Here is a 27,327-nt window from a genome sequence, read left to right on the forward strand (position 1 = left end):
CGGGAGAAAGCAGACGACTTTTCCTCCTTCCAGACTCTTTTTGGGGTTTTTTTGTTTTTATTTTCCCCTCCAGCCCTGCCCTCTTCTGCCTTCTCTTTCTTCCTTCTCGGTGTCGGTGCACTCTGCGAAAATGATAGGCTTTGTGGAGTGCTGCAGTAGAGCAGTGTGTTTTAAGATGTTTTTGCTGGTCTCACCTGTCTTTTATTGCAATTTACAATGGGATTACTCAGACCTCTGGTCATTTCTTCTGCCCAACCTCCTCCTTTCTCCCACTTCATCGCCCCTTTCATCATGGACTTCCCGACGAAAAGTAAATACAAGCAGCAGACCGAGTCTGAATGTGACTATGCACTCATTCGTGAATGGTAATTTGCTTATCCAAAATAAAAAAAAAAAATAAAAATTGTAACTACAAATGGATCATAAGCTCCATAAACATTCAAGATTCCCACATATTTCTTAATTTAGCCGTGACTGTCTGATAAATTAACCGTAACACTGCTATTTTTCAAATTCAATTTCTTAATAAAAGCTTAATCACTTGTAGCCTTACAAACATGTTTAACAGGAAAAAATGTGGCACTTTTATTCATCCTTTTTTTTATTGCAATTTCAAAAAGGAACTTGAATAATGTTTTTAAAGGCCACACAGAGCACTCACTTTTCTTTTTTCTCAGGTTGAATAAAAGTTACAAATCAGATATGAAAACGCTGATCCCAACTGATCTGAATAAATGGGGATTACATTCATAAGCTGTGGCATACGGTCATTTAAGCAGCACACATGAAACATTTAATTACATAAACTTTATGAATATTCAAACCTGGGGAATGGCTTTGACTCACCTCGGTTACGTTTTTCAAGGTATTTGCTTCAACATTCCTAATGTGCTTTTTTATTCAGCTTGACTGATGAAAGCTGACTGACATAAAATATAATGTGCTCTCAGCTATTAGAGCTATGTAAAGTGAAAATCCCCATGGTCAGATGACGTTCCAATTAATTTTTCAATTTTGCTTTATGTTACGTTCCACCTTATTTCAGATTAAAAATCTCCTCTGCACACAGAGCAACCATTTAGTTGTTAAGAAATACAAAAAGCCTGTTTGTCTTCCTGGAAGGTGGCTCCATCCTTCCAGCAGTTTATAGTTTTCTGTGAAATGTATTGTACATTTCACTTTACCAAAACTCTCCTGGAACTCATGAATGAGTAGCTGAATTACTTTTATGTTTTTATACTCTCATGAAATTTAAAAAAAGCCATGAAAGCAACATCTGGATGTGCAGTGGAACCCTGTGATATGTTGAGGAGAGGAAAAAGCTAACATCTGCAAATACTTCAGACTTTTAAAAAAAAATAAAAACATGTAAAATTGCTTATTTCAAAGGCTCAAACACCAAATGTACCTTTAGAGGTATTATCTACAGTCTTCCTTATCTCTCCTGTTGTGGGCACAGCCAATCAATGGCAAGTAAAATAAATGGTGCTCTTAGATTGGCTGCTTTGTAAATGTCATCAAATCAGATGTCAAGTGGCATTACATCTATGTATTACAGCTAACTGAACTGCATTTCTTTCTGTGTTTTTTTTTAATTATTTGAGATAAAACAGTAGTGAATTGGTGACTTTGTGAATATTGAATCACTGTACGACTTTTTGTACAGTGGCATTCTTTCAAATGAAAACTCAAATATGAAAATATTAAAAAGGAAAAAAAAAAACAGTGAAAAATGAAATGAAATCTCAATTTGACCCAACCCACCTATGTCATAGTGAAGGCATGTAGCCTTTCCAATAATTACACCATTTCTCTTTACAAACTTATTCTTCAATCATCTTGTTCTTTTTCCCTTTTTTGTATCTCCAATCACCACCTATACAGTCTTATCAATTGTAGCTGACAGGTAGCTACCACCGTCCCAGGATGCACTCTGATATATCCAAGACACAATTCCACAATTGAAAGATTTTATATGGGATTCAGAACATAATGTTTCTCTGTTTGCTGATGATGTGTTATTGTACAAAGCCGTACTCAAGCATTGTGAAAATATTGTTGTACAAATATAATTTTTAAGAAAGCAAACTAGAACATGTCTGTTTTAATGGCAGTCTATCTTCTGTGCATGTAGCAGCAGCACACAAGTCACACAAGCCAAAAAAATAAAAAATAAAAAATGTAGAATGTCCTATATCGCAAACCTCCAGTCGTACACACTTGTTTGCAGAGAAGCAATTGTCCAGGGGACATTTATGCTTTGATCAAATTCATAACAGTCCATATTCAAGTTTGTTGCACTTCACTTAGCTTTCCAATATCTATTCTGAGAGTTGTGGAAAGCTTCATTTTTCTCATGACTGCTTACGTTAAGTATTCAATTTATTGTCACCATTACTCTACAAACAATTTCTAACAATGAAACTGCAGTACAACAAAGATGCAACAAAGAAAGTTCTCGATCCTGTTGACACAAAAACAATAACCTATGGAGCAAAACGAGATGGCAGGGAGACTAAGACAAATATTAGGAATGCGGAGAGTGAAAGGTGGTGACAGAGCGAATTGGGAGAGACAGTAGAGACGATTCTGGCAAAGACAAAAGATTCTGAATTCAGAGTGACATCTCAGAGGGGGAGAAGAAGCGTGAAAAGTGTGTAATGAAGACTGTCTGTGTCACTGTACAATCGTTCAACAAGCACTGGCCCATAACTCTGCCAAGAATTTATCAAGAGCTCAGAGCAGTGAAGGACTGTCAGGGAGAGCAACAAACTCTTTTAGGATGAATACTTTCATGCACTTCCTCCCCATAAAATTACATATGCAGTGACAAGCCATGTCATTAAGCCCACTTCAGTCTTCAGATTTCTTAAGGTTTAAGGTGCCTTAAAGTGTCAGTGATGGACGTTTTGAGCCGGATCATTCATGGATAATATTTGCTTGTGCAAATTACACAGGCCAACTGGTCAACAGCCAAAGGAAATGTCTGAGGGCATTCAGCTGTTTTAGTTTTGATGAGCTGAATCCAAGAATCACATTGGTTTTGCTCAGTCAGGCCAACTTTTTGAGCTATGGAGCAACATGAGCGTCAAAATGCAGGACATCTGGATCGGTTTCCTGAGAATCTGATCAATGAGTGACGAGCAGGAGGAGAGATTCCATCAGGACAGAAAAAAGATGCAGACGCAATATTCCATTTACATGTACTTATCCTTATTAGTGTGTATTATTCAATTTAGAGAAATCCGATATTGCTACATATAATTAATACAATCTGTTAACTTTTTTTTTCTCATAAAACCTTTTTTGGATCAGAAATATAAACAGAAATGAACTGATGATGTCACAAAAATGTCATTGATCTACTCAAAAGATTGGAATAAAAACCTGACCTAATTGGGAAAAATGGATGTCATTTTCAAAAAAACAGTCCTTATTTTGTTGAAAAAACATAGATAACTTCATATATATATGTATTTTTTTTTTTTTTGTAACCCAGTGGTTGCTAATGTAGCGACAATTAGCAATATTGTCACTACATCGGCCAGTCAGACCTTTTAAAACTCAGTCATGACCAGAAAGCTACAGCGCACGCCCAGTCATGCTGTCATCCCTGGGAGGGATGTACAAGTAGGATAAGTTTGAATTTATTGCAGCAATAATTAGAAATGACAGCCATGTTCACTTCCCTTCTTTAGTTTCCTGCAAATAATCAGATGAAGAGGTATTTTTATAGCGTTGTCTGAAGAAACCACTTCAGAGCTGCATTCTGCCACCTGTAGTCACAGAGGAGTTCAGCTACGGCAAAAAGACACCTGTTGTCAAAATAGCGCGCCATCAAGTAATTATAGCTTCAGTTGCCTTTCCATATCATTTGTTCTCAGACAGAACAGAGAGACTATGCACACAACATGATTAGACAGCTTATAATTTAGGATCGGCAATTACTGCACAAGCAGGCTCAACATTTATTCCTTAGACCAATCGTCCTGTTGTGATGACTGTGGATAAGGGAGCGCCTCTGTAATTAGCAATCAGATTCCTTGCGTATTCCGGCTCGCTGCCATTGTCCTGGCCCTCCTCGTAACACACAACCCCCACCGCCCGGCAGTCGTTCGCCGCCGCGGCGTTTCTGTTTTTTATGGTTGACTCTGTGTTTTTTTGATCGGTAATGATTCAATCTTCACCAATTAGAGCCAGCGTGACGGTGAGGCAAACACGAGGCGCAAAAAGAAGAGTGAGAGAGGAAAAGAGAGGTGGGGGGGAGAAATCCAGAGTGAGGCAGAGTTTCTTAATAGAGCATTTAATGAAAGTTAATGGTGGGCTCTGTGTTCACCAGAGTCGTCTAGAGGGAGTCTGCGGATTGAGCCCAAAGATCGCACAATGCGCATTCATTGCCTTTTTCAGTTCATTATCGGACCGCTCCTAATGATGAATGTAAATAATGCACATCAGAGTATTGGTGGATATGGGTGACGACTGTGAAACCATTACTGCACTCGGGAGCCAATTATAGCCGAGGATGAAATACACACAGGTTTCGTTTTGTGCTTCTGAGGCGTTCTCACCAAAGGAAATGAACCATCCAGCACTGCTGTTGGATTTTAACACTTGTCATAAAAGCAAAGTTCTCTGTTATAAAATGTATATATATGTACAAAACTCTTTTCTTTACTTTCACAGTAATTACACTTGCAGCTCTTGTGAAAAGCTTGATTTCTCCAAGTGTAACAGTGACTTTTGATAGTTTTTTTCCCTGCTTGATAGTTGTTTGCGTAGAACATTATAAACTATGTTTAGGTATTTCCCTAAGGAGCCACAAAGTTGATTTATTTATGTTCAACACCGATTGAAAAATAATTAAAGAGAAGGTAAAGTGCTTAACATAATAATAACTCAACAATTAGTTTGAAATAGAAGTGCAGAAGTTTTGATTGTTTCTTAGTTTCAACAATAAAGTTGCTTTAGTTTTAAGGGGGTTTGTTATTTTTACCAGACTAATCAAAGTGTGCTCAAGGTAATGCCTTAAAGGACTAATGAAAGCACCGATAGAGAGATCTTCATCCCTCTTTCAAGCCCGTTGAAAGCCTTCTCTTCCTTACATAAATGTCAGCCCGGTGTGTTCTCTCAAACGGTAAGAGTCAGTGGCTCTCTCGGGCCTCATATTCAAACACACCCATTCCTCCACTCGGTGTGAAGGGTCATTACGGTGATCATGGAGGTGGAAGCGGTGTTCTGTGATGCCTGCGTGGCTATAATTTGTCCAATCCCAGGAATCTCTTGGAGCTCCTCAGCAGAACCACAGTCATCACTGCTGAGACTGCAGAGCCGGCGTAGCATCTGCAGCATCTGGCGCGGAGTAAACCCTCTTCAGTTTAATGTTCTCACTTTGAAGCAGGCATTAAAGATAACTTGAGTCATACAATTTATTATATTATTCCTCACCCAATAAATGACTTTTGTCTAAACTCATTTTATGTATATTAGATTATTCATTCTAACTTAATCACAAACACCCAAACAATGCTAAATATTATTTGGTCACGTTTCATGAAAACCATCTAAATATGTCAGAATAAGAAAGCACAGCCAATGTGAGTCATTGGTTTAACAGCAATCTGTTGCTCTGATGGTTTGAGCTTTTTCTTTTTTTCACACTGGATATTTCTCCAATTTGCTCACTTTAAGATATTCTTATATTGGTTATCACACACCACCGACTCACTGCTTCCACCAAAGGTGGGTGAGGGGAGTGATACTCTACACCAGACAGTCTTATCCTGCTCATTAGAATAAGTTTGCGCCACAGAACCACTGACAGCTTTATTATCCCGCCCATAATATTAAATGAGAATATTCAGTTCAGAATACAACACAATGCCCAGTTAGTTTAATGAATGTTTGAATTAATTCCAATTATTTCACCATTAGCGTAACTTTACAGCCCCTTTGCTACGTCTTGCCTTCTGTCATTAAACCGACAGCCAATGGAGTCTAAAACATGTTGACTTCGGGGGAAAAAAATCCACCGTTTGCTTTTCTTTTTTATTTATTTATTTATTTTTAGATTAACTTCATTTCGATAATTTCATGTTTGCTAAATGGCTTTAACAGCTGTGCTTTCAGGACATCACTCAGGCGGACGGTTAACGAATTTATTGTATTGATTATAATGTCCGGGAGCCCTGGCTGGAAAATATGAAGTGTCAAGTGCTCATTAATTCTGGAGAGAAGTCGGCAAACATCATCGACTCATCCTATTACCCAAAGTCCACATATAATTGACCTTGCGGCTCCGTCCTGCACTGTGAAAGTTTCACCAGTTTTTAGCCGACGAAAATATTTCAGATTTACTGATGATCCTTTCTGTGCAGCAGCATCTTGTCCCTGTGCTGAGGAGTTTCTGCTGGGTCTCCATCTTTGTGCCTGCTCAAAGATAAAGTATAGGTTTTGATGATATGAAAACCTTGAAGCATTTCAAACCGTGTTTATTCATATCCCCTGACATCAAAGACCCCATTTTTCTTCTTCTTCTTTTTCTTGTGCTTGCCATAATTTCACTCGGCGTTTTCAGCGACTTGACGGAATGGAGGAGCTGCAACGAAGAGACATGGGAAAAAATTAATTAGGTTTAAAACTAGATGGGTTTTTTTCCCTCTCCCTCTCCTTCTTTTATGCTTGTAATACAAAGAGACAGTAATTGTTCTTGAGCACCGAGATTTCCCAAACCTCAGCTTTTTTTATCATCTTGCTTAAGGATTCGCGATTTGCTGCTCAGTTCATAAGTAAGTGCACTGTGTACATCCCGCGCCTCTCCTTCAAAGAGTACAGTAGATAAAAATTCTTTCAGACATCAAATCCCATTTCCAGTGTGACGAGGTTGACGCTGGCAAAGCTATTCGTGTCAACTGTAAGCTGCTTTTTTGAATCATGTAATCATCCAAACATGCTTCTGCCGCCTCGGTAATGACAGCCACTCTGTCAGGGACGTCTCTAAGGAGCATACCTACTGACAGACACATTTGCTTGACTCGGAGATGTCAATTTTCCTGTGTGGCGGTGAGGATAATATTTTGACAAGCGTGTGTGTGTGCGTGCACGTGTGTCTGTGTTCAGAGGATGCTCTCTTAAGACGCATGCTGTGATTCATGGGATCCCCGTTTGTTCTCTAGTGGCTTGAAGTTTTGCTCATGTCTCCTTCACCAGCAGCTGCTAATGAAACATTTTGCAGCGCAGAAATTAAGCAGCGTGTAGAGCACTTTGGATTTGCTCGGTGCAAAAGTGACGTACGATTGCTAAATTATTTTGTTTGTTTGTTTTTTCAACCAGCAGATGAGCACGCACTCCTGCACAGCTTTCAAATTAATAGTTTAATATGCAGTTTCATATGGAGTATAGCTGAAAAAGAATGCATGGTGGTTCTTAAACTTTATTTTTGGTAGCGTAATTTGCTGGAGAAGGTCTGGAGCAACTAGAGCGGATAAATCACTTTTAAATTTGCTTCCGGCTAACAAGGAAAGGAAGTTGCTCTTTATGACGACAATTGTTCTTTTGAAAACTATAAGCTGCTGTATTTTTCACAATAAACTGCAATGATCTCTTCGTTTTTATACACTTTTCAACTGTAACAAGTTAATGACTTCTTTATCTGTACACAAGAATAAACAAGATAGCCTACATCTGCTGCAACAAGAGACTGTCACATTAAACTAACGGGGTTAAAGGTCAAAGGCAACTGCAAAGAGCAGAATATATAGAAACCTGTGAGAGCGTCAATGATTGCTTAAAGCGTGGGCCCTGTACGACTTGTGATAATTCGGCTCATGACATGCCTTTCAGTTCAAGTCAGTCTAAAAATACTTTATTCATCCGAAAGAAAAATTAATTTTTGTAACTCAGTCCAAGTGTCTTCAGAGATTTGTTGTACAAGCTGATGCTTCTACAACTATCGGATTAATCTGCGGGAAAGGTCAGTCTGCTTATGAGTCCATGAAACCTGAGTTTCAGATGAAAGTTACCTACTACCTACTGATTTCCTCTACAACATACTAACCTGAAGAAGAGTAAAAAACATAATCAGGAGGTAATTCTCAACAAGTTTATTAGCTGACTCCTTATTTGTGTTTAGAAGACTGAGAGGTTTAACTTGACTGAACTAGGTGGAGTCTGAAACATACTGTATGTAACGTATTGTTAATTTGCAGAAAAATGCAACACAGGTTTATTACGTTTTAATGCCTTAATTCCTCAGATTTGAAAAAAGAAAGAAACAAAAAAGAAAACAGGTGAGTTTATGCTAGTGTTAATATGGTTTAATATAGAACTACAAAGTCATTCAATTCAAAGCTACAATTCAACAAGAATGGCTGTTTGTTAAAGATTAGCCTCGGATTTCCAGTGAAACCAGGAGTTTTTCATGTATTATTTTGGTGTGTTTCCATCTCTCACAGCCTTCTTCGTGTGTGTTTTTTGCAGGAGAGCTGTACATCGGTGGCGTGACGAAGAGCATGTACAGCAATCTGCCCAAACTGATCGCGTCCCGGGACGGGTACCAGGGCTGCCTGGCCTCTGTGGACCTGAACGGGAGACTCCCTGACCTGATCGCAGATGCCCTCCACAAGGTGGGGCAGGTGGAACGAGGTTGCGACGGTACGAGAAGCTTCTCTTTGTCACTTTCATTCATCATCCATTCACCTGCCCTGTAGACTATGACCGCTCATCCTGTCAGGGGTCGCAGAGCAGCTGGCGCCCTTCTCCAGGGTGGTCATCCTCCATCAAACAGTCTAAGTCATAAGAAATACCTTAGGGCTACTGAATTCGTTTATTTATTTATTTTTTTTAAAGAACAGACCATTCGATAATTATCTCCCCTGTGAGTTACCAGGGGAGGAAATAATCAGCTGCCCTTGATTTCAAGAATTATTATCCAAGCTGAGTCACAGCGAGTCCTTCTACCTCGGTGACAGAAAACCGTCGTTTTAAATCTCACGTGTGACGTTTGACAAAGTCAACGACGGCAACGGCCGTTTCGTAACCACACATATTCCGAGTGCTTGGGCCGGCCTTTAGTCTCCTTTCTTTGTGGATTGTCCTAGTTGTTTTGTAAATCCTGCAGGAGGCGGTCGTCTTTCCCTCTCTCTGCTATCGACAGTGTGGTTAATCTCACTAACACCCCACCTTTGTTGCTTTGTGGCTTTCCTTTCGTCTCTCCTTCGCACCGTTTCTACCTCCGCCATGCTTGGGTTGCTGCATGTCTCGGGCTAAATGGCTCTGATGTCAGTTAATCCTGGGTCTAACAGTAGATTTTGGCAGTAGCGGTCCCCTCCCCGTCTTTTCACACAAACCCAACCCTGTCTCCATGTCTCGGTTGCCTCCTGAGCACAGGAGAACCCAAGCTTAATTTCCCTGTGGGGAACACTGGCCGAAACCGAACCGACTAAAGCTTTTCATGTGTTCTGCCCCCCTCCTCCCCCTCCAACACTTCCTCCAAAATGATGCCGTTTCTGCCAGCTAGCCTTATTACATTCCCACACTTACTTTGCTCCAAACACATTTTAAAATTGCATTAAGTTATCTCACCCTTTCCTGCAGGCTCACACAATGGCTGTTAATGATCCGGCTCCCAGGAAACCCAGCTCTAATACCTGAGCAGGTTTTTGGAAGTTTTGATTTTTATATATATTTTCTTTGACAAATAAACACGGGGTTGTTAGAAATTCAATTATACTCCTGTCGAAGTTACATAAAGACGTAGAAAAATATAGAATATTACAGCAATTACAGGAATGATTTCTCTGCCCTTAAGAGTATTCTTACTTGCGGTTCCTCCTCAGTTGTCAACGACGTCTGCTGTTTCTGATTTGTTTATGGCAAAGGTCTAACTAAAAGAGCTTTCGCTCCACATTTCACAAAAATGATGAGCGGCACATCTGAACTTAGATCCGAAGGCGCTGGGAACATGAATGGAAAACTCGAGTAGCTGGTGCCTAAAGCAGACGGAAAATCAAATTTTGAGATTTAATAAGATCTTTCATTTTGAGGTTCTTTTATTCTGAGGCGTAAACCAATTTCCAACTGGATGCACAGTTTGTACATAGGCAGATGTTTCATTTATAAGCCAGCTGTTCGTGCAGTGCCGAGCCGACTGCAAGAATGGAATGAAGATGTGTTTACTTGGGTTTCATTGTCATATTAAGCTTGTTCCCCCTTAATACAGCAGGATTTTCCTCAAACATTTGGAGCAAACAGCAGATGGGAATTCACACACCAACAAACCCAAATCAACCAGATTTTAGGTGAAACTTAAACTAAACTGAAGAGGAAGGAGAAAGTAACTGCATGCTGATCTGTTGGCTCTTAATTATGCCAATTAATTATTAAGCAAAAAGATAATAGTTGTTTCCTAACCAAAATAAATAAATAAATAATCTGATTGGTTACTTGTGTGTTTGTTTTTTGTAGAATTAAAGGGGCTGAGGTCTTTTTTTTTAACTAGTCCATTTGTAAATGACACAGTGCAGAGGCTGTTTATCTGTGCACAAACAAATTAGTCTGGAAGTGAACCACGGTTCTTTGAAAATCTCTGTTTAATTGAGGCTGTAATGAGAAGCCCCACTGCCATCAACACAAAAAGCCACCGCACACTTGTTTCGAAAAAAGTCATCCCACCTAAGACTTCATCTGCAGCCTAATCAAATATCTATTCTTCAAGCATTTTCACCGACAATCTCCAACAATCAGCTGTTTTTGTTGTTGTTGTTGTTGAGTTGTACAAATGGTGATTTTCCTTTGGTTTGCGTCTTATTAAGCAATAAATAGCGAGTAATGATATGTAACGGCATACTGGGATGGTAGCCAGCACGAAGCAGGTGATCGTAATTTTTTCCTTCTTTGTTGACTTATAAACAAGGCTCCGGTCAATAGGTGGCAGCAGTGTTCAGCAATTAAAACTTTTATGCCACGTAGAATCCTTGCAGAGTGATGCGTTTGAGGTGTTTTATTTTTGATGATGGTTTATAGGTGCTGAAAAATAAAGTAACTTTCTTATAAAAAATCCCTTTGTATAACAAAGTGCAATTAGGTAAAGGAGTTTTTATGTTGATATGTCACCTGTTGATAGAAAATCAACAGATAACACGGTTCCTTGAATTATGGGTAGAAACTTCACCCAGAACCTTATATAACTTTCATTCTGGGTCTTCACACTTCACACCTTCTCCAGATGCTGAGACTTTAATCAAATGAAATGTAGAATGTACTCTGATCTAAATCAAGAATCAGCCACTGATAAACAGTGCAGTTCTTCTTTCTCAGCCAAAAGTACATGAAATGCCCAATGTTATTTTGTTTTATCTCCATTGTACACAATCTTGCTAACGCTCGTGGATCTTTTGTATTGAATTATGTTTGATAAATAGATAAATAAAACAAAAAAACTTAAATAAATAAAAATAAAAAGTATATGGTTTTAACCAAAGCTTTAAAACGTAAATCCTGCAGTTGTTTCCAGAGGAGCAGACTACAAGTGGAACTGTTGGGAGATGTAACAGAAAATGTCTGTGATTTTCTTTTTTTTTTTACATTTGTTATGCATGGCAGATTTTAATTTGATCCTCCTGGTGCTCTCAGGACCCAGCACCACCTGTACGGAGGAGTCCTGCTACCATCAGGGGGTCTGTCTCCAGCAGTGGGAGGGCTTCACCTGCGACTGCACAATGACGTCCTACGGAGGCTCATTTTGCAACGACCGTAAGTCGTAAAACTTTTGATTCCCGTAGCTCGGATGTGAATGGGCTTGAATGGATGGAGCGATGTTGGCAAGGAAAATTATTTTGATTTAAAATAGTGGGATGTGTTCACTGTGTCCGCTGCAAGACTGCTTCCTTGGATTTTGCAGAACAGCAAGGCTGTGCAAAGGAAGGAAGGTTTCACTTGTTTAGGCCCGGAGTGCCATATCACATCACCTGCTGGGAGCCTTGCACCTATAGGCTGCGAAAACGGAAAACCACGCAACACGGTTATCGCAAACTTGACGCTTATTCCGATGTTTCTAATTGCTTCCAAGCAAGGCTGACACTTTGCAGCCGGTACGTCGCAGCAGATAATGCTTTTAGTGAAGCCTCAGCGCTGAGGACGCGGCTCACGAGTTAGTTCCATTAGAGCAGGCCTTTCATTTTCCTCTCAGTATTCACTGAACATTTAAAATTACATGGTAAATAAAGATGAATAAGCCAACCCCATGTCAGGGAGCTGCTTCAGATATTAATTAGAAAACACTACTTTAGCCTGAAGGAAGCTGACTGAGAGGTTTATCCACCACCCTGCTTCTCATTACGCAACGTGAATTTGGTATCAGCTCAGCGGGCCAGCTCGGGTAGAGGTGCTGTCGTTGGTAACGAGCCGGCCACAGATGTTCGTTTTGGACTGTGAAGCCAATGTTGATGATGAAGCCTTTGGTATGATAACTTGGAGATGATTGGATAATTAACATTTCTTCAGTTTTATTTGTGCCAGTGTTGGTGTGATTGCTGTGGGTTGTGCTTAATGCCAATGTCTGATTAGAGAAATTATCAGGGAATCCAAGGAATGAAGGGAAAGATACAAGGTTAATTTCTTCTCGTAGGGGCGAAAGCACCTTTTGCTGTTTTCTTTTTTTTAGAAGAAGCATCCGAATTGTGGGCAGAATTGTTGTTTATTTGGGAAAGTTTCCTGAAGATAATGTGTGTGTGTATGCGTGTGTGTGTGTGTTGAAAGTATGTAGACAGAGGGAACTTTCGCCAACAGCTTGATTTAACGTGTTCTCTAAATAAATTCAGACGTTAAAGTTGCACAACTATTTCCAAACCCAGGCAATCAGTGGTGACATATTTGTGTCGTTTCATCTTCATCATATCTGTACTTTTAAAAAGAAACTTGGTGCTGGTTAAAGTTCACTCACAATTTGATAAAGTTTCTACAATTATGACCGGTTGCCACACTGCAGTACAAAACAACTGGGAGGATATTTGTCATATTTCCTCCTGCTTATACCAAATTTAACTTTTGAATAAACGGTCTCTGCCAGTCGTGGGTGCTGCAAAAAAAAGTTAGTTGCACTAAGCCTAAAGCATTAATAGTAAAGATTATTTCTGCTAAAGCCAAAGTGCTATACTAACAATGCATTTTAGCAAAGGCTATTGCTGAAGTGCTCGACTCTACCATTATTATCTTCACAGTCTTTATCCTCTTAAAAATGACAAGACAAATTCAGTTTGTGCAATTGAAAGTTTTCAAAACAGCCAAGAAGATAGGCTCTTTAGAATTTATTTAGAAAGTTTCATTTTGGGGCTAGCGAGGTACGCCAGCTATTTATTTAGCGTTTACTTTGTAAGGGCTAGACAAAATATTGGCTCCATTATTAGCATATGAGCGAATTAGTGGAATTGTGCCCACTACTGCTCTGTACTGTTTTTCTTCTTATCTGCAAAAATAAAAAATAAAAAAAATACAAAGTACCTGAGCTACAAAACAGCTTAGATACTGAGGTGTTTCATGTTGTTCCTATCAGCCAAAGTTAAGCAGTGTGGCTGCCTGTTTGTAAATCTGCATGCCTTCCTTGCTTTTGCTGCTGCCCGTCTTTTTCTTCCCTCATAACAGCAGAACATCCTCTGAACACCCAAGAACTTTTATTGCCGTCTTGAAGCAGAAAAAGACCTTCAGATCTGGAGTTTGGCTCCTTCCTGCCAACAACTTCCGTCTCTTTACTCTTGCCCTCTTTTCGATATTTTACTTCACCTTATAGGGGTGTTTCTTTGGATTAGTGGTTCTCAGAATGTGCTGACGTTCGATGAGAATTTCTTGAATCAGCTCCCAAAACTAAGGTAGGACCTATTGCAGTTCGTATGGATTCTTTTGACACAACGCTGATGGAAAAGACACCTGTCGCTTTTCACTGAAAATATCCCTAAAAAAGTACTCATAATTGATCAATACAAAGTATTTTCTAGCCTTTATTGTTTGGTTTTGAATGTTTCTTTGTAGAATCATACTGCGCAAGAAACGGAGAAAATGTTAGTGCAATGAAACACAAAAAGGCAGCCTCGCTGTTCAGTAACTTTTCACAATCTAAAAGGTACAAAAGTTGTCATTCGCTTACATTTCATGTGAAAAGGTTCTGCACTTGACTAAAAGAAGAAGAAGAAGAAGGGGAAAAAAACGTAATTACTTTAATGGTGCCTTCGGACAGAGCCAAGAAATGAAAGTGATTGGCTTTTCTTTTGATTCCCACTGTGTAATAAGTAACAAGCAGAATGTAATAGAGTAATTATTTCTCAAGCTGTTGTGTGAATGACCTTTTCAGGTGACAATTACAGAAAAGTGTAAGGCAGCCCTGCTGGGGGTATTTTTTTCTGGTGTGTGGATTCAAAACAGCAACAAGCTTTACTAACCCCCCCACAAAAACAACAAAACAACAAAAACCAAAACAAAAAAACGATTTTTTTTTTTTTTTTATTAAACCGGCTGATGAAAATGTTGCCATTTGCTTCCATCTTTATGCAGTCACATTCACATGTTAATAGTTTTTATTCTGTAAACATTATTCAGTGCAGCAAGGCTTTTGTGCTCTTTCCTCCATTTGTGTCCTGAGTCGTTTGTTTTACTTGGGGTGGAAGGATTGTCAAAATTATTGACACTGCAGTTATTATTTATGAACGCAGATTTGCAGTTCAGCACAGTTGATGATTCACACAGAGATAAAAGATTCCATTTTCTAGTAATTTTTCCCCCCCTCCGTTGCTAAAAGGGGTTGCCTATTGTTTTTAACAGTACCTTGTGAAAGTACATTTTCACATTTTACCACAATGTAAACAAACTTTGCTGTGTTTCATTTAAGATATAATAGGCCAACACAAAAGAGTGCATTATAATGAAAGTAAATGGCGCATGTATTTGTTTAATAATTAATGAAATTAATCATTTGTAGAGACACCCGCAGCATGACACCGCCACCATGTCTCATGGTAGTGACGGTGTGTTTATGGAAAACCAAAAGGACAAAATTAGATTGATGAATCCTCTATTAAATCAGTGAGTAAACATACAGTTGAATAAATCAATTATTTCTTGGTTCTTGTTACTGCAGCGTTACTGATGTAAACATGATTAACTTATTTACTTCTGTCCTTTGTGGCCCTTTATATATTCAGTGTATATAAAGGACACCAATGATAGATTGATCTTAAAAATCAGTCCATCATTTTCTTTACTGTTCACAAATATGTGCTACTTTGTGAATATAAAAAAAATATTCAAAAGAAAAAAAAAAACAAAAGATGAATTGCATCAAAGTTTGCAATTGCAACATGGGAAAATGTGAAACTGTTTGATGGTAATAAATACTTTTACAAGATGGTTAACATACACATCATTGTTGATTTCAGATGGGTTTTTTTACAAGATGGAAATATGCAGTCATATTTCTGAATGTGGCTTCCTTAATATTACCTAAGAGACTGAAACGATGAACGATTTGACTCCCAGCAGATGCTTGATGAGAAATCGCTGCCATTCAAGTTTTATGTTAGTAAGTAAATGCGGTTAGATGGATGTCTACTTTGCACCCGAGTTACAAAACACTATTTAAATTGAAAAATATTTAAATGAGCTATTAACATATCATTTGTCGACATTCTTTGATTTTGATTTTTTTTTTTTTTTCGGAGCGCCTCCGAGCGAATTGACACCTGTATTAATTTGTCAAGTCACGACATAATATGTGACAGTGTGGAAAATGAGGTGATTGAAAATAAAAAATGGGATTATCCCGAGGTGATCTGCACCTGCTGACAGTTTTGATTACAGCTAGCTGTTTCCGGTGAGCCGTGCTTTTTTTTTTTTTTTTTTTTTAAAGCATACTCTTCACTTTCTGCAATAGGTGGTGACACTCATCGTGGTTTTTACGAGACCACCTGATGGTGTTGCAGTGCATCAGGTGAGGCCATTTAACCTTTGAGTCGTGATTCAACAACAAAAAAACTGCCATCCCTCTTTTATTATTGGCTTTACCTTAGCATTTAAGTAGCTATTCTACATGTATTACTGTTTTTTTAAACAAGTATTTATTCTTCTTTTCAATTCAGGCCATTAGTCGGAGCATATGGAATGTTGATATTTCTATAGTTTGTATATAACTAGTGGTTTCCTGTACGGTAATACATTGTTTATACATATAGTTGTCTTTGTAGAATAACCAATCAAACAAAGCGGCCTCACACTCTGTCTTGCTCAAATCCATCCGATAGCATTTGATATTCTCCAGCAGCCTTCAGTGACTGACTGGTCTATTTGTCTCTGCATAGCCTGTAAGTGGGCCACTTGGTATTCTGCTTTGTTCATCTAGAACCAGCTCAGACAGAGAAGCTGTGTAAGCGAGTGCAGTGCGAGGACTTGGTTTGCCTCCTGCTCTTTCACTTTCTGCTTATGCGAGCGAGAGAAAGCAGGACAGAGAGGGCTTCTTTGTTTAACCGCATGTATTCGGCGGACGTTAGCGCGCCCCGTGCATGTGTTCCATGGATCCAGCTGCTGCTTGAATGGTGCTGCCAAGCATACTAACTAATATAGGAACAGTGCCAGCGTGTTTGCAGCACTGCTGATTTCAATCTGCCTTCTCTCCCAGTAGCTCATCCCTACTGCTGTCTCATTATCGTAAAAACGCATAAAGTTTACGTTGGTATATTTCTGCTTCACTAAATGTTGCACTGATGCAGCATTTTATTATTTTTAGTCTTTGTGAAGGTGCACCTTGGCTTTTGTTTGTTTTGGGTTTTTTTTTATCCCATTTGGTTTGTACTAACAATTGTTTTCCCTCCTCTACAAATAAGGTACATATTTTGCATATATTCCATAAAACACAGGTTAAGCTTTCCTCACATCATCCTCAGTCTTGGTTATCGTAGTTTCCGGACCACATGTTCCTACTTTTTTCATTCGCTTTGATCACTGTGGCTTAAATAGCAATCAGGCTTATAGATTATAAGGATTTTACCAATGGGATTTGAAAGGCTGGACAACAGTGTGATGAAGAAAACAGCACAAGCTCAGGGAAGAATTTGACTCAAGACAGAAGTCACAGTTTTTTTTAAGTTAGTGGGTATGGCTTATATTCAGGCGCAATCAATAGTCCAGAAATTACGATACCTATGTTGAAAACTTTACGATTTTAGAAATCTGTCCCTTTGTCTGTCCAAAATTACACTATAAACACAAGCAGTTCTGTATGTGTAAGCCTAATTTATTTTGGCGTTTTGAAACGGCAAGAAGCTAGCTCTCATGTAAAACTTCACATCTTTTCACTTGTTAGCGGAACCTTTAAAAAGCCTCCAAGAAATCCAACAGATGGTCTTCTGCAGGTTTCCCCACAATAACGCTGTTACTTTACTACAATAAAGTTTTTAATTTATTCATTTCATAACCTTCCTTACAGTTTGTGTGCAAAATTAGGAGGGTCATTTCAGCTAAAGAGCTGAATAAAGATGAATAAAGATTCATGCTCTGTGATTCAGTCACAGCAACAGCACATAAAGGTTCTCCAAGAATTATGGTCGACAATAAACATTGATGTCAGAGGAACAAAATTCATTTTGGTTACCTGCTGTTTTTTTTGTTTTTTGTTTTTTTATCAGGAATTCTACGGTTGTTGAGAAAGAAATGCACATCTGGTTGTTTTATTTGAAAAGCTTTCCAACTAAACATTTTCAAATCTTTGAAGTTGCTCGTCAGTTCAATGTAGCATTGTGACTACCCTGACCTGCTTTACTGTTTAACTGAGTCTGAAAATGTCCCATTTTATGCACCAAGCAACACGGTGTACATCATGAAGTTATTGTCAGACACCTGAGAAATGCTATTGTTAGGAAGGACAGATGTGTATTACCTTTATATAGTAAGTAAATGTGCTATTATTCCTCATTGTTGCTTTTATGTACAGCATGTTCATGGCATAACTTGGTAAATTGTCTTCAGTGATTCTGAAGGATTCAGCTTTTCTCTCGTTTTGCCTTTGTTGGTCGACTGTTAACACTTGATAAGCTTTACAGACCTCAAGACGCATCAGTCAGGCTGAACCCCTCTCTCTACATCTCACAAAAACTAAAATGCATTTGCTCCCATTCGCTCCTGCAGCTCAGCAGGCCACCAGTTGCCAGGTCCATCACATCAGACTCGAGGAAGACCAAGGCCTCGCCGCTGATCGTCGGTTTGCTTTTTGTGGTCAATGTTGCGCTGACTTAAAGATGAACTTAATGCTTCACTGAGCAGGACAGAAAGAATTTAAGAGGAGGATTACCCCTTCTCAGATTCCCATCACTGGCTCCAGTGGTTTAACGCAAACTTTGTGGGTTTTCGGGGAGTGTGACCGAAGCTGCAAACAAAATCCTCTTACAAAACTGGCTGATCTGTCGGACACTGGCATTCATCGAGAATAGTGTTTCTCGACCTCTTTTGGGCCAGGCCTCTGAGAAAGATGTTATGAATGGACAATCAACTTAAAATTGACAGGCCATCAGAAGCCAATCAGAGTGGGAAAAATATTCCTGTTATGTGCCATTTTTTTCTAGTTGTTAAATCTTGCACAAAATGATCAGATAACAGATGTACAAAAATGCCAGTTTAAACTTTGAACTATTTGCAAAAAGATTCTGCTCTGCAACATTAAGACATGGATAGAACTGCAACTATGTCAATCATAACTCCTCTCTCCAATATCTGTGAGTTTCTGCTGGTGCAGCTCTGTGCTGCCTTCAGGAGAATACGACATCAAAGTATCATCCATGAAATTTCACCCACATGGCATTTACTGTACAAACCACAGCTTTCATTGGAAAAACAAAAGCTCCAGATCCTTTTAATGCCATACAAATATGGGACAGAAACATTAATTATATCTTTATATAGACCTGACTATTGATTTATAGATTAATAATTTTACTAGACAGAAATTACACAGAACAAAGCTGGTTCTTAGTCAAACCTAATGAGTCAGATTGAAGATCTGAACAGCCTCATTACATTAAAACCAGACATGAAGAATAATATTGAAGAAATAAATATCTAAAATAAAATCACAATAAAAAACATACATAAGTGCCTTACTGTTATTGTCTGTAAAATATATTTCTTCTTAGTGGCACTTTAACAATATTATTTTAGCGTTTATCTGAAAACAATGACTATTTATTCTTGCCATATATTTGTCTGTGTTAATTATTGCTCAAAAGGTCGTGCTATACAAGTTTATTCCTCTGTATTTACTTTAGCCAGGCATGTTGTAATGTTACACAATTCAGTTTTAGCAAGACGTAAATTCCATTCAAAGTGGCATTGAAAGGTTTTAAAAAGTCTGAAATTTGACTTGCTATACCTGAGGCTGCGTTATTATTTTTAATTAGATTTAGTTTTCATCTCCCGCTAAATCCTCAGTAGCTTCCAAATTTTATTTTTCTTGCCAGTGCGACTGTCTGGACCAAGCAATTAACTGCCACCTCATTAAGTCAAAAAAGAATAATAATAATAATATAAATAGGCAGTGTGAATGCTGTGTATATTCTTTTCCCCCCTTATATCAGAAATGCAGGCACATATACACAAAGTCTATCTCTTTTTCCCAGTAATGGTTTGTAAAACAAATTAGATACAGAGAGCTATCTCTCCATTTGCAGACACTCAGTGTGAAGCATGGGTAGAAAAATGAAAGTAGAGATGGAAAGGAGAGGATGGTGAGCAGGAGTAATGAAATAGTGTTTGGGCATGCAAAGGCAATTTTGGTTTCCTCAGAAGAGAGTGCCGTTAAGCCCCACTGGACTTCGCAAGTCACCATGTCCAGAATTTGAGGGGCGATTGGCTGAGGGCGACGGGCCACGTTCTGTAGCCTTTGATTCTGAGGACAGTGACTGTAAGCGAAGTGGCTGCCATAAAATATGACTTAACTGGAAGTAATGCTTTTGTTGGGGTTGTTGGCTGACTGTAATGTTTTTATGCTAGCATTTCCAAAAATATATTTCCATGCAAATTTCCCAACCCTTCAGTTTAGATACAACAGATTTACAAAGATGAATGAAGAGAAAAACACTTAACATCAAGTATAGAACCTCAAGTTTATATTCATGTTTATATATATATATATATATATATATATATATATATATATATATATATATATATATATATATATATATATATATATATATATATATAAAAAAATTAAAAAAAAAATTCCCTTCTCACCCACCGCGGATGGTTCTTATCCTCTGAGCTCGGGTCCTCTACCAGAGGCCTGGAAGCTTGAGGGTTCTGCGCAGTATCTTGGCTGTGCCAAGGACTGCACATTTCTGGACTGAGATGTCTGATGTTGTTCCTGGGATCTGTTGTAGCCACTGCTCCAGTTTGGGGGTTACTGCCCCGAGGGCCCCGATGACCACAGGTACCACTGTGGTCTTCACCTTCCAGGCCCTCTCCAGTTCTTCCCTGAGGCCCTGGTATTTCTCCAGTTTCTCATGCTCCTTTTTCCTGATGTTGCAATCACTTGGTATTGCTACATCTACCACAACGGCTTTCCTCTGATTTTTATCCACTACGACAATGTCTGGTTGGTTCGCCATTACCATTTTGTCTGTCTGGATCTGGAAGTCCCACAGGATCTTAGCTCTGGTGTTCTCCACCACCTTTGGGGGTGTTTCCCACTTTGATCTCGGGGTTTCCAGTCCATATTCTGCACAGATGTTTCTGTACACTATGCCTGCCACTTGGTTATGTCGCTCCATGTACGCTTTCCCTGCCAGTATCTTGCACCCTGCTGTGATGTGCTGGACTGTCTCAGGGGCCTCCTTGCACAACCTACACCTTGGGTCTTGTCTGGTGTGGTAGATCTGGGCCTCTATTGCTCTGGTGTTTAGGGCCTGTTCCTGGGCGGCCAGGATGAGGGCCTCTGTGCTGTCCTTGAGTCCAGCTTTTTCCAGCCATTGGTAGGATTTACTGATATCAGCCACTTGGGTTATTTGCTGGTGGTACATCCCATGTAGGGGTTTGTCCTCCCATGATGGTATCTCTGGCACCTCAACCTCCGTTCCCTGTTGTCTGAGACATTCACTGAGCACATTGTCTATTGAGGCTTTGTCCCTGATGTATTTATGGATCTTAGTTGTTTCGTCCTGGACAGTGGTTCTCACACTCACTAGTCCTCTGCCTCCTTCCTTGCGGCTCGTGTACAGTCTCAGGGTGCTGGATTTGGGATGGAACCCTCCATGCATTGTTAGTAGCTTTCTGGTCTTAATATCTGTGGCTTTTATCTCCTCCTTTGGCCAGCTAATTATTCCAGCAGGGTATCTGATTACTGGCAAGGCATAGCTGTTTATCGCATATATATATATATATATATATATATATATATATATATATATATATATATATATATATATATATATATATATATATATATATATATATATATGTGTGTGTGTTTTGGAGGGAGTTTAACCACTAAACACTTCTTCTCTCCCTGGCTTGGTTTTTAATTAAACAATGCATGAGCTTTTAAACTACATCTGCATTAAAGGGCAATTAATGGGGCTCTGTAAATGCACTGAACCACTCCAGCCACTGGCGAGCATTATCAAAAAGCCTTTCATGTTACTCTGGAATAAGAGTAAGTGTGTCTCTCTGTGTTTGTGTGAACATAAAACTAAAACTAAAAAAAAAAAAAAAAAAAAAAAATCAAAATGGAAATTGAATGGAAAAGAGGAATAATAAATAATTTTTCTCTGGCTTGCAAGTCATACATTTATCAATCAAGTTCTTTGTTTGCAATTTGTACATTCAGTGCCTAAAAAAAAATTATAAACCACCTTGAATGTTTTACCCTATTTATTGAACAGTGATGTGTATCTCAGCAGTTCCTGTATTCTCGTAAATGCACTATCAAGAAGCGTGTACGCCATCCACGTTCTTGCTGATGTAACACACTGTAACTGTTTTTTTTTTTTTTTTGTGGTCTGGATTTGGTCTGCAACTTTCTGTTTAATGAAAAAAAAAAGCCTCTCTTCTACATTTTAAGCCTTTTACAACAGTAGTTTCCGGTTTCATCTACGTTGGTGGTAAGTGAACAAATCCAGATTATTATCCTAAAGCTTCCCTGTATCCCAGGTGACATTTCCATAAATGCTGGGATTATTTCACAAAATAGGAGAATAAATTGGTGACGTGTACCTGCAAATCGTATTTGAACCTTTGACCCCCTCACAAGTCATGTAGCAACATCAGTGGTTTCAACTATTAATGTAGCCCTGAAGCAAACTGTTGTACGTGTGTCACTTCAGTAGAGGAAGTACAGGTCTGTGTTGGGGTTATTTTGTGCTGTAAAGATTACCTTAGGTGAAAGTTTCAGCTAATCTAATAAGCCTAAATGAAGAGTTTTCAAATAGTTTTTGATTCAAAAGTCAGTAGACAGGACATGCGATTTGCTGCTTATGTACATTTTCCGATCAACCCTTTCTGATTGTATCATACAATTTTGTCAGTGGGATTGATGGCGCCATAAACAATTTTTATGCACCAGTTTGGTTCATCCTGGATGTTCATTGCCATCCAACTTTCCGACAAATACTCAAATTTCAACTTAGAACGTCGGCGTTCAGTCAGGAAAGTAGCACAGTGTGAGACCTTTCCTCAAGTTGGCATGGTAGATCATCCCGGCTGACAGACTCAAACACACCCACCTACACACACACACACACACACCCACACACACACATACCTAGTGCACATATCGAAAAAAAAGGCCTTCCATTTCATTCGTCCCTCTGGGAGCTGGCTTGTCAATAAACTGAGTTGACAGTCTCCTCTTCACCTTGTCTTTCCTTCGCTTCCTGTCCTTTCCTTCAACTCCTTTGCCTTCTTGACCTTTATTCCATGTAAATATTTCAAGCTGCTCTGAAGTGGCTGCTTGTTAGGTGAGAAGAAAAACCAAATCTTTTTTTTTTGTAAATAAATGTGAATTAACTTTAACAAAAACCATAAATAAAAGATAAAATAGAAGCAGATACCATTGATGTCATTTTTCAGCAAGAGTGTGCTTTGCTTAATTTAAAGCTGTGCTGCTTTAGGTAAGGGAAACATTTTAATCATCCTCTACTTATCTGGTGTTTTTGAATATGTAAGTTTGGCGATCTGACATATGTTTTAGATAAATAAAAACATCTGTGATATTAAAACTCCAACTTAGAGGTGACACACTGCTCAAACGTTACACACATGACCACATATGCTGTTCTCAATCCCATGTCATGTTGTGGAGACTCTCTGTCTACACCAAAGAAGATTTACTCAAGCAGTACAACCCCTTTTATACTTCACAGTCATGCATTCATTTAGAGCTTTTTTCCAATCTACTACCAGAGCTGGAGGGTTTTTTTCCTTCTTCTTCCTTGCTCATTTTCTTTTACTTCTGCTCACCGGTGACAATAAAGTTGGGCAAGTGGAAATGCAGCAACCATTTTAAAGCAGCTCTGAGTCAGTTGTCAAGTGCAGTGATAACTGATGTGGGACTTGCAGGGTGATAAATTAGGAAGGTCCCTCTCCGCCTATCCTTAGAGAAATTCTCTGCATTTCTATGCATCCCACAGCACAGCGTTGCGGTGTGATGTTTCAGCGGTGTTTGGGATTCCTGTTCACGGGAAGCTGACATGAGAATGGGATTTAAAGACGAGAGAGGCAGGCTAAAAAAAAAATAAAAAATCTTGACTAAAACAGAAGCGTAGAGACTGCATTGTCATTCTTACTAGTGTCCTTCCTTCCCTGGCTGAACAGTTTTGTTCTCACTGTTGCAATGGAAAATGTCAGTCCAATCCTTTCTGTTCCAAATTCCTTCGCTATGAAGGAAGAAGCTTTTCAATTTTCTTTTTTTTCCCCAACATTATTCGTCTCAGTAATATCAGCAGTTGGAACCCAAATGGGTCGGCCATATGGGTTACCCAGGGGGGACATGTTCTAATTGGACCATTAATGAGAAAGGGATGCAAGGTCTCTAACCCAAAAGTGCCCTACTTACACAAGCTCCATATAGACTTAAGACCAAGTTCAGAAAAGTCTTGCTGTATTATTATGAGGACAGTTAGCAAAAGATGTCTCCGAAAACCAAGGTTTTAGCTTGAATCTTCTCTAATTAAAACCTGCTATCTTGGGTTCAGTTAAGAAAAATTAAACTGAAGAAAATTTCCAGCAGAAGGAGGTCAGCTTTGTGCCTTGATTGGATTTGGCCTGAGGAGACGGGACCTGAAAAGGTCCTGAAACTGTTGGCCAGGTGCAGGCCTGCTTTAAAAAAAAAAAAAAAAAGTTCTGGATACTGATAATGATTTCTACATGAATGGAGACGATGAGAGCAATGTGAAGGAAACTTCTCTTGGCATTTTGGGAGGTCTCCTCGGGGTGCAAGCCTAAAGCTGCATAACTAAAGGAATAGTTCAGGGTCATTTGAGCCAGCCTTAACCATAAGCTGCACAAAAAAGCAATATTTTATGCCTTTTCCTAATAGTAAGAAGGGGGTTGGCCACACGAACCTAACATATTCCATGAGGACAAGGCTAATTACTGAAGGCTGTTACATTAATTGTAGGTTAGGTAGCATGTTCAAAAGCCTGCAGCCTGGGCATCAAGCTCTCTGTTAAGAAAATATGGATTTACTTGTGCCAACCTTTTTTTGGACCCAGTGTGATAATAAAAATTATACATTTTTATAGTAAACTCTGTGAAATTGTTTGGCTCGCCCTCCAGAAATTAAGGACAACCTGTGTGTACAAAGAAAAATATGTGGATGAAGAAGTCTCTGCTTGCATGAGACTAAAAATTAACTTGCTAGCTTCCATTGAAAACTGATGCTGCATCACACTGGACAAAGTATCCCTATGGTTTAATATAGGGAGAGCGCTGATGTCAAAATGGATGGAGTGAAAAGCAGGGCAGCACTATAAGAAAATGTCATAAAGATGTGAGACGAGAGTGAACATTCACCTTCCAGTGGCAAAATGACGTCTCAGATCAGAGCGTATTCACGTGTTAGAATGAACCAAAGTTCAGGCATATATCCAGCTGCTCTTGATCCCATTCTACCAAGTTACTTTTTTCTCTCCTTTAACAAAGACAATACAATAATTCAGCCTCTAGATTTGCAACGCTGCGGCGACTTACAGCAGTGATTGCAGTCAAAGGTAGTCTTACATAACTTTGATTTAGGAAACTCCTCAGACGTGTTTCTTGCACACAAAAAATTAACTTTGAAAAGAATAATTTAGAGACGCCAAACAACCTAATAGTCTGTAGAATTTTTGAACTGTGGAAGGAAGCAGGATTCCCCTGAGGAAACCCACATGCAAGCTCTATTTAAAAAGATTCAAACCCAAGACCTTCTTGTTGCTCGGCCACAGTTCTGCCAAATGCGCCACTGTGTTGCCCCTCTTCGTTTTCCCCTCCAATTCTCAATTATTCACCACTTTGTGTTAGTCTTTAACACATTTCCTGTAAAGTACTTTGAAGTTTAGGATTGTAATGGTACAAATTGAAAAAAAGTTCAAGAAAGATGAAAACTTTGCAAAGAGCTGCATAAAAAATACATGCAGCAGTATGACTTCATGTACTGGCCTGCATTTTTAAGCTTTTTCCAGATTGCCGCTGTCTGGTGAAGTAGTGCCTTTGTGTGTTTGAAATCAAAACCATTTCTACTTGTCCCTTCAGTTTTATTCAGACTTTGTGTTCAAAGAATTCCGTATCCTCTCTGAGCCCTAGGAGGGCCAGGGATCAATTGAAGGCAGCCATATGAGCATAACAAAGTAGACAAGTGTCCTTGAGCGGAGCAGGAACCACATTGATATGCCACAGAGATGACAGCCCAGATCTGCGTGTATGCAGCAGCTCCGATTCAAGCTGAAAACGCAGCTCTGTGAAATTGTTTATATATGCATGTCAGCAAATTTGTTATCTGGAACCAATCAGGGAATCAGGAATTTGAATCGCGTTCGGGACGCTGAGGAAGACTCCGCTCGGTAGCTGACCTGTCCCTTTGAGTCTTCCCTTCTGCATTGTGTTTGGCTACAGATGTAGCCGTCTGGCGGTTTCTAAATGTGTTTTCTTGGCTGACTGGCTCGACGTAAGCCGAAGCATCTTCCCCACTCCCTTGTCTCCATCCCTGTGCTCAGCACCTCCTGTATTATTCATGTCTAGGCTGCTCTCTGTAAATAGAGTCGCCCGGGCCTCCCAGTCAGCTGGCGTGCATCAAAAAGGACCATGGGCAGGTCTGACAAAACATCGCCTCTGTAAGAGCTTTAAAAGCATAGGTGGGAGGGAAATGAGCAGGAAATGACACGGTAAAACACAATGCTGTTTCAGCATTACATTTACACCACCCGCACACGCAAGGAGACTTAGCAAAGTTTCCCCAAAACACAAGACCTGAAAGCTAATTTTGGCCACACTTTTACAAGGAATTAGAAAAAGGCTTTCGGCCCAGCGCCTCTGGTCTTGAATAAAGCAGCTGTGCTGTGCTTGTTTTATGTCCGGTTGTTCTGATTCCATCTATTCACTGAAGAATATTAAGGGAACATTGTTTTATTGATTTTGACCGATGTAGGGGGCATCGCAAAAGTGAGGTGGTAACAGCTTTTTGGCTTCTTAAAAGGTCGTGCTGGAAGATTAATCTGCCTCGCTATCCCAGATAAGTTCAGAAATCATGTGGAGCTCCAGAGCCAGTCCTGGAACCGGTTTATGGATTGGTTTAGGTTTACCACAACCCAAGAGCCGAATCAGAGTCACAGCATGTATCACGATAAATGGTTTATGTGTGAAAGACGATGGTGTATTGCAACAGTTTTACTCCTCAAAACTAATGGTTGCAATAATAAATTGGCCCAGAAACAATTTTTTATTTTTTTCCAAGCAAACTTGAGTAAGTGGTGTAATGCAGATAATAACTGATGATTAGTTCATCCATCCAATATAATACATTAAGGTTATTCACAAGAATAGGCTAGATTTCTTAGATTTCTGCAACATATGAGCTAATGTTTATGCAAATCGTCTGGTAATTACAAAATTACCAGAAAAACAAAATCAGCTCCTGCACTCACAACAGCTTGACTGGTTGCTGATCTGTCAGTCTGCCCCTGGCTAACATCCGGGTTCGTGCTGCTAAAGAACCAGTTATTCTTTGCTACAGGTAGAGCTTGAGGTGCTGGAAATACAAAGAACTGGTGGTAAGCAAGCACTAGCACCAGTTTATAGCTGAAACCAGCTATAAACTGAAAAGGGGAG

At 39.3% G+C, this 27,327-nt stretch overlaps 1 protein-coding gene across 6 annotated transcripts in view; it reads left to right on the top strand.

The window, feature by feature from the left end:
* Positions 1-27,327, top strand: part of nrxn2b (neurexin 2b) — a 686,688-nt gene that overhangs the window by 343,895 nt on the left and 315,466 nt on the right. For all 6 annotated transcript variants that reach the window (XM_055058558.1, XM_055058564.1, XM_055058563.1 and 3 more), the window contains 2 exons: positions 8,476-8,649; positions 11,629-11,748. In XM_055058558.1, coding sequence (XP_054914533.1) covers positions 8,476-8,649; positions 11,629-11,748 — 294 coding nt within the window. The remainder of the gene's footprint in view (positions 1-8,475; positions 8,650-11,628; positions 11,749-27,327) is intronic.

The sequence above is a fragment of the Poeciliopsis prolifica genome, unplaced genomic scaffold (genome assembly GCF_027474105.1).
Source record: "Poeciliopsis prolifica strain line A6 unplaced genomic scaffold, Auburn_PproV2 SCAFFOLD051, whole genome shotgun sequence".
NCBI lineage: Eukaryota > Metazoa > Chordata > Actinopteri > Cyprinodontiformes > Poeciliidae > Poeciliopsis > Poeciliopsis prolifica.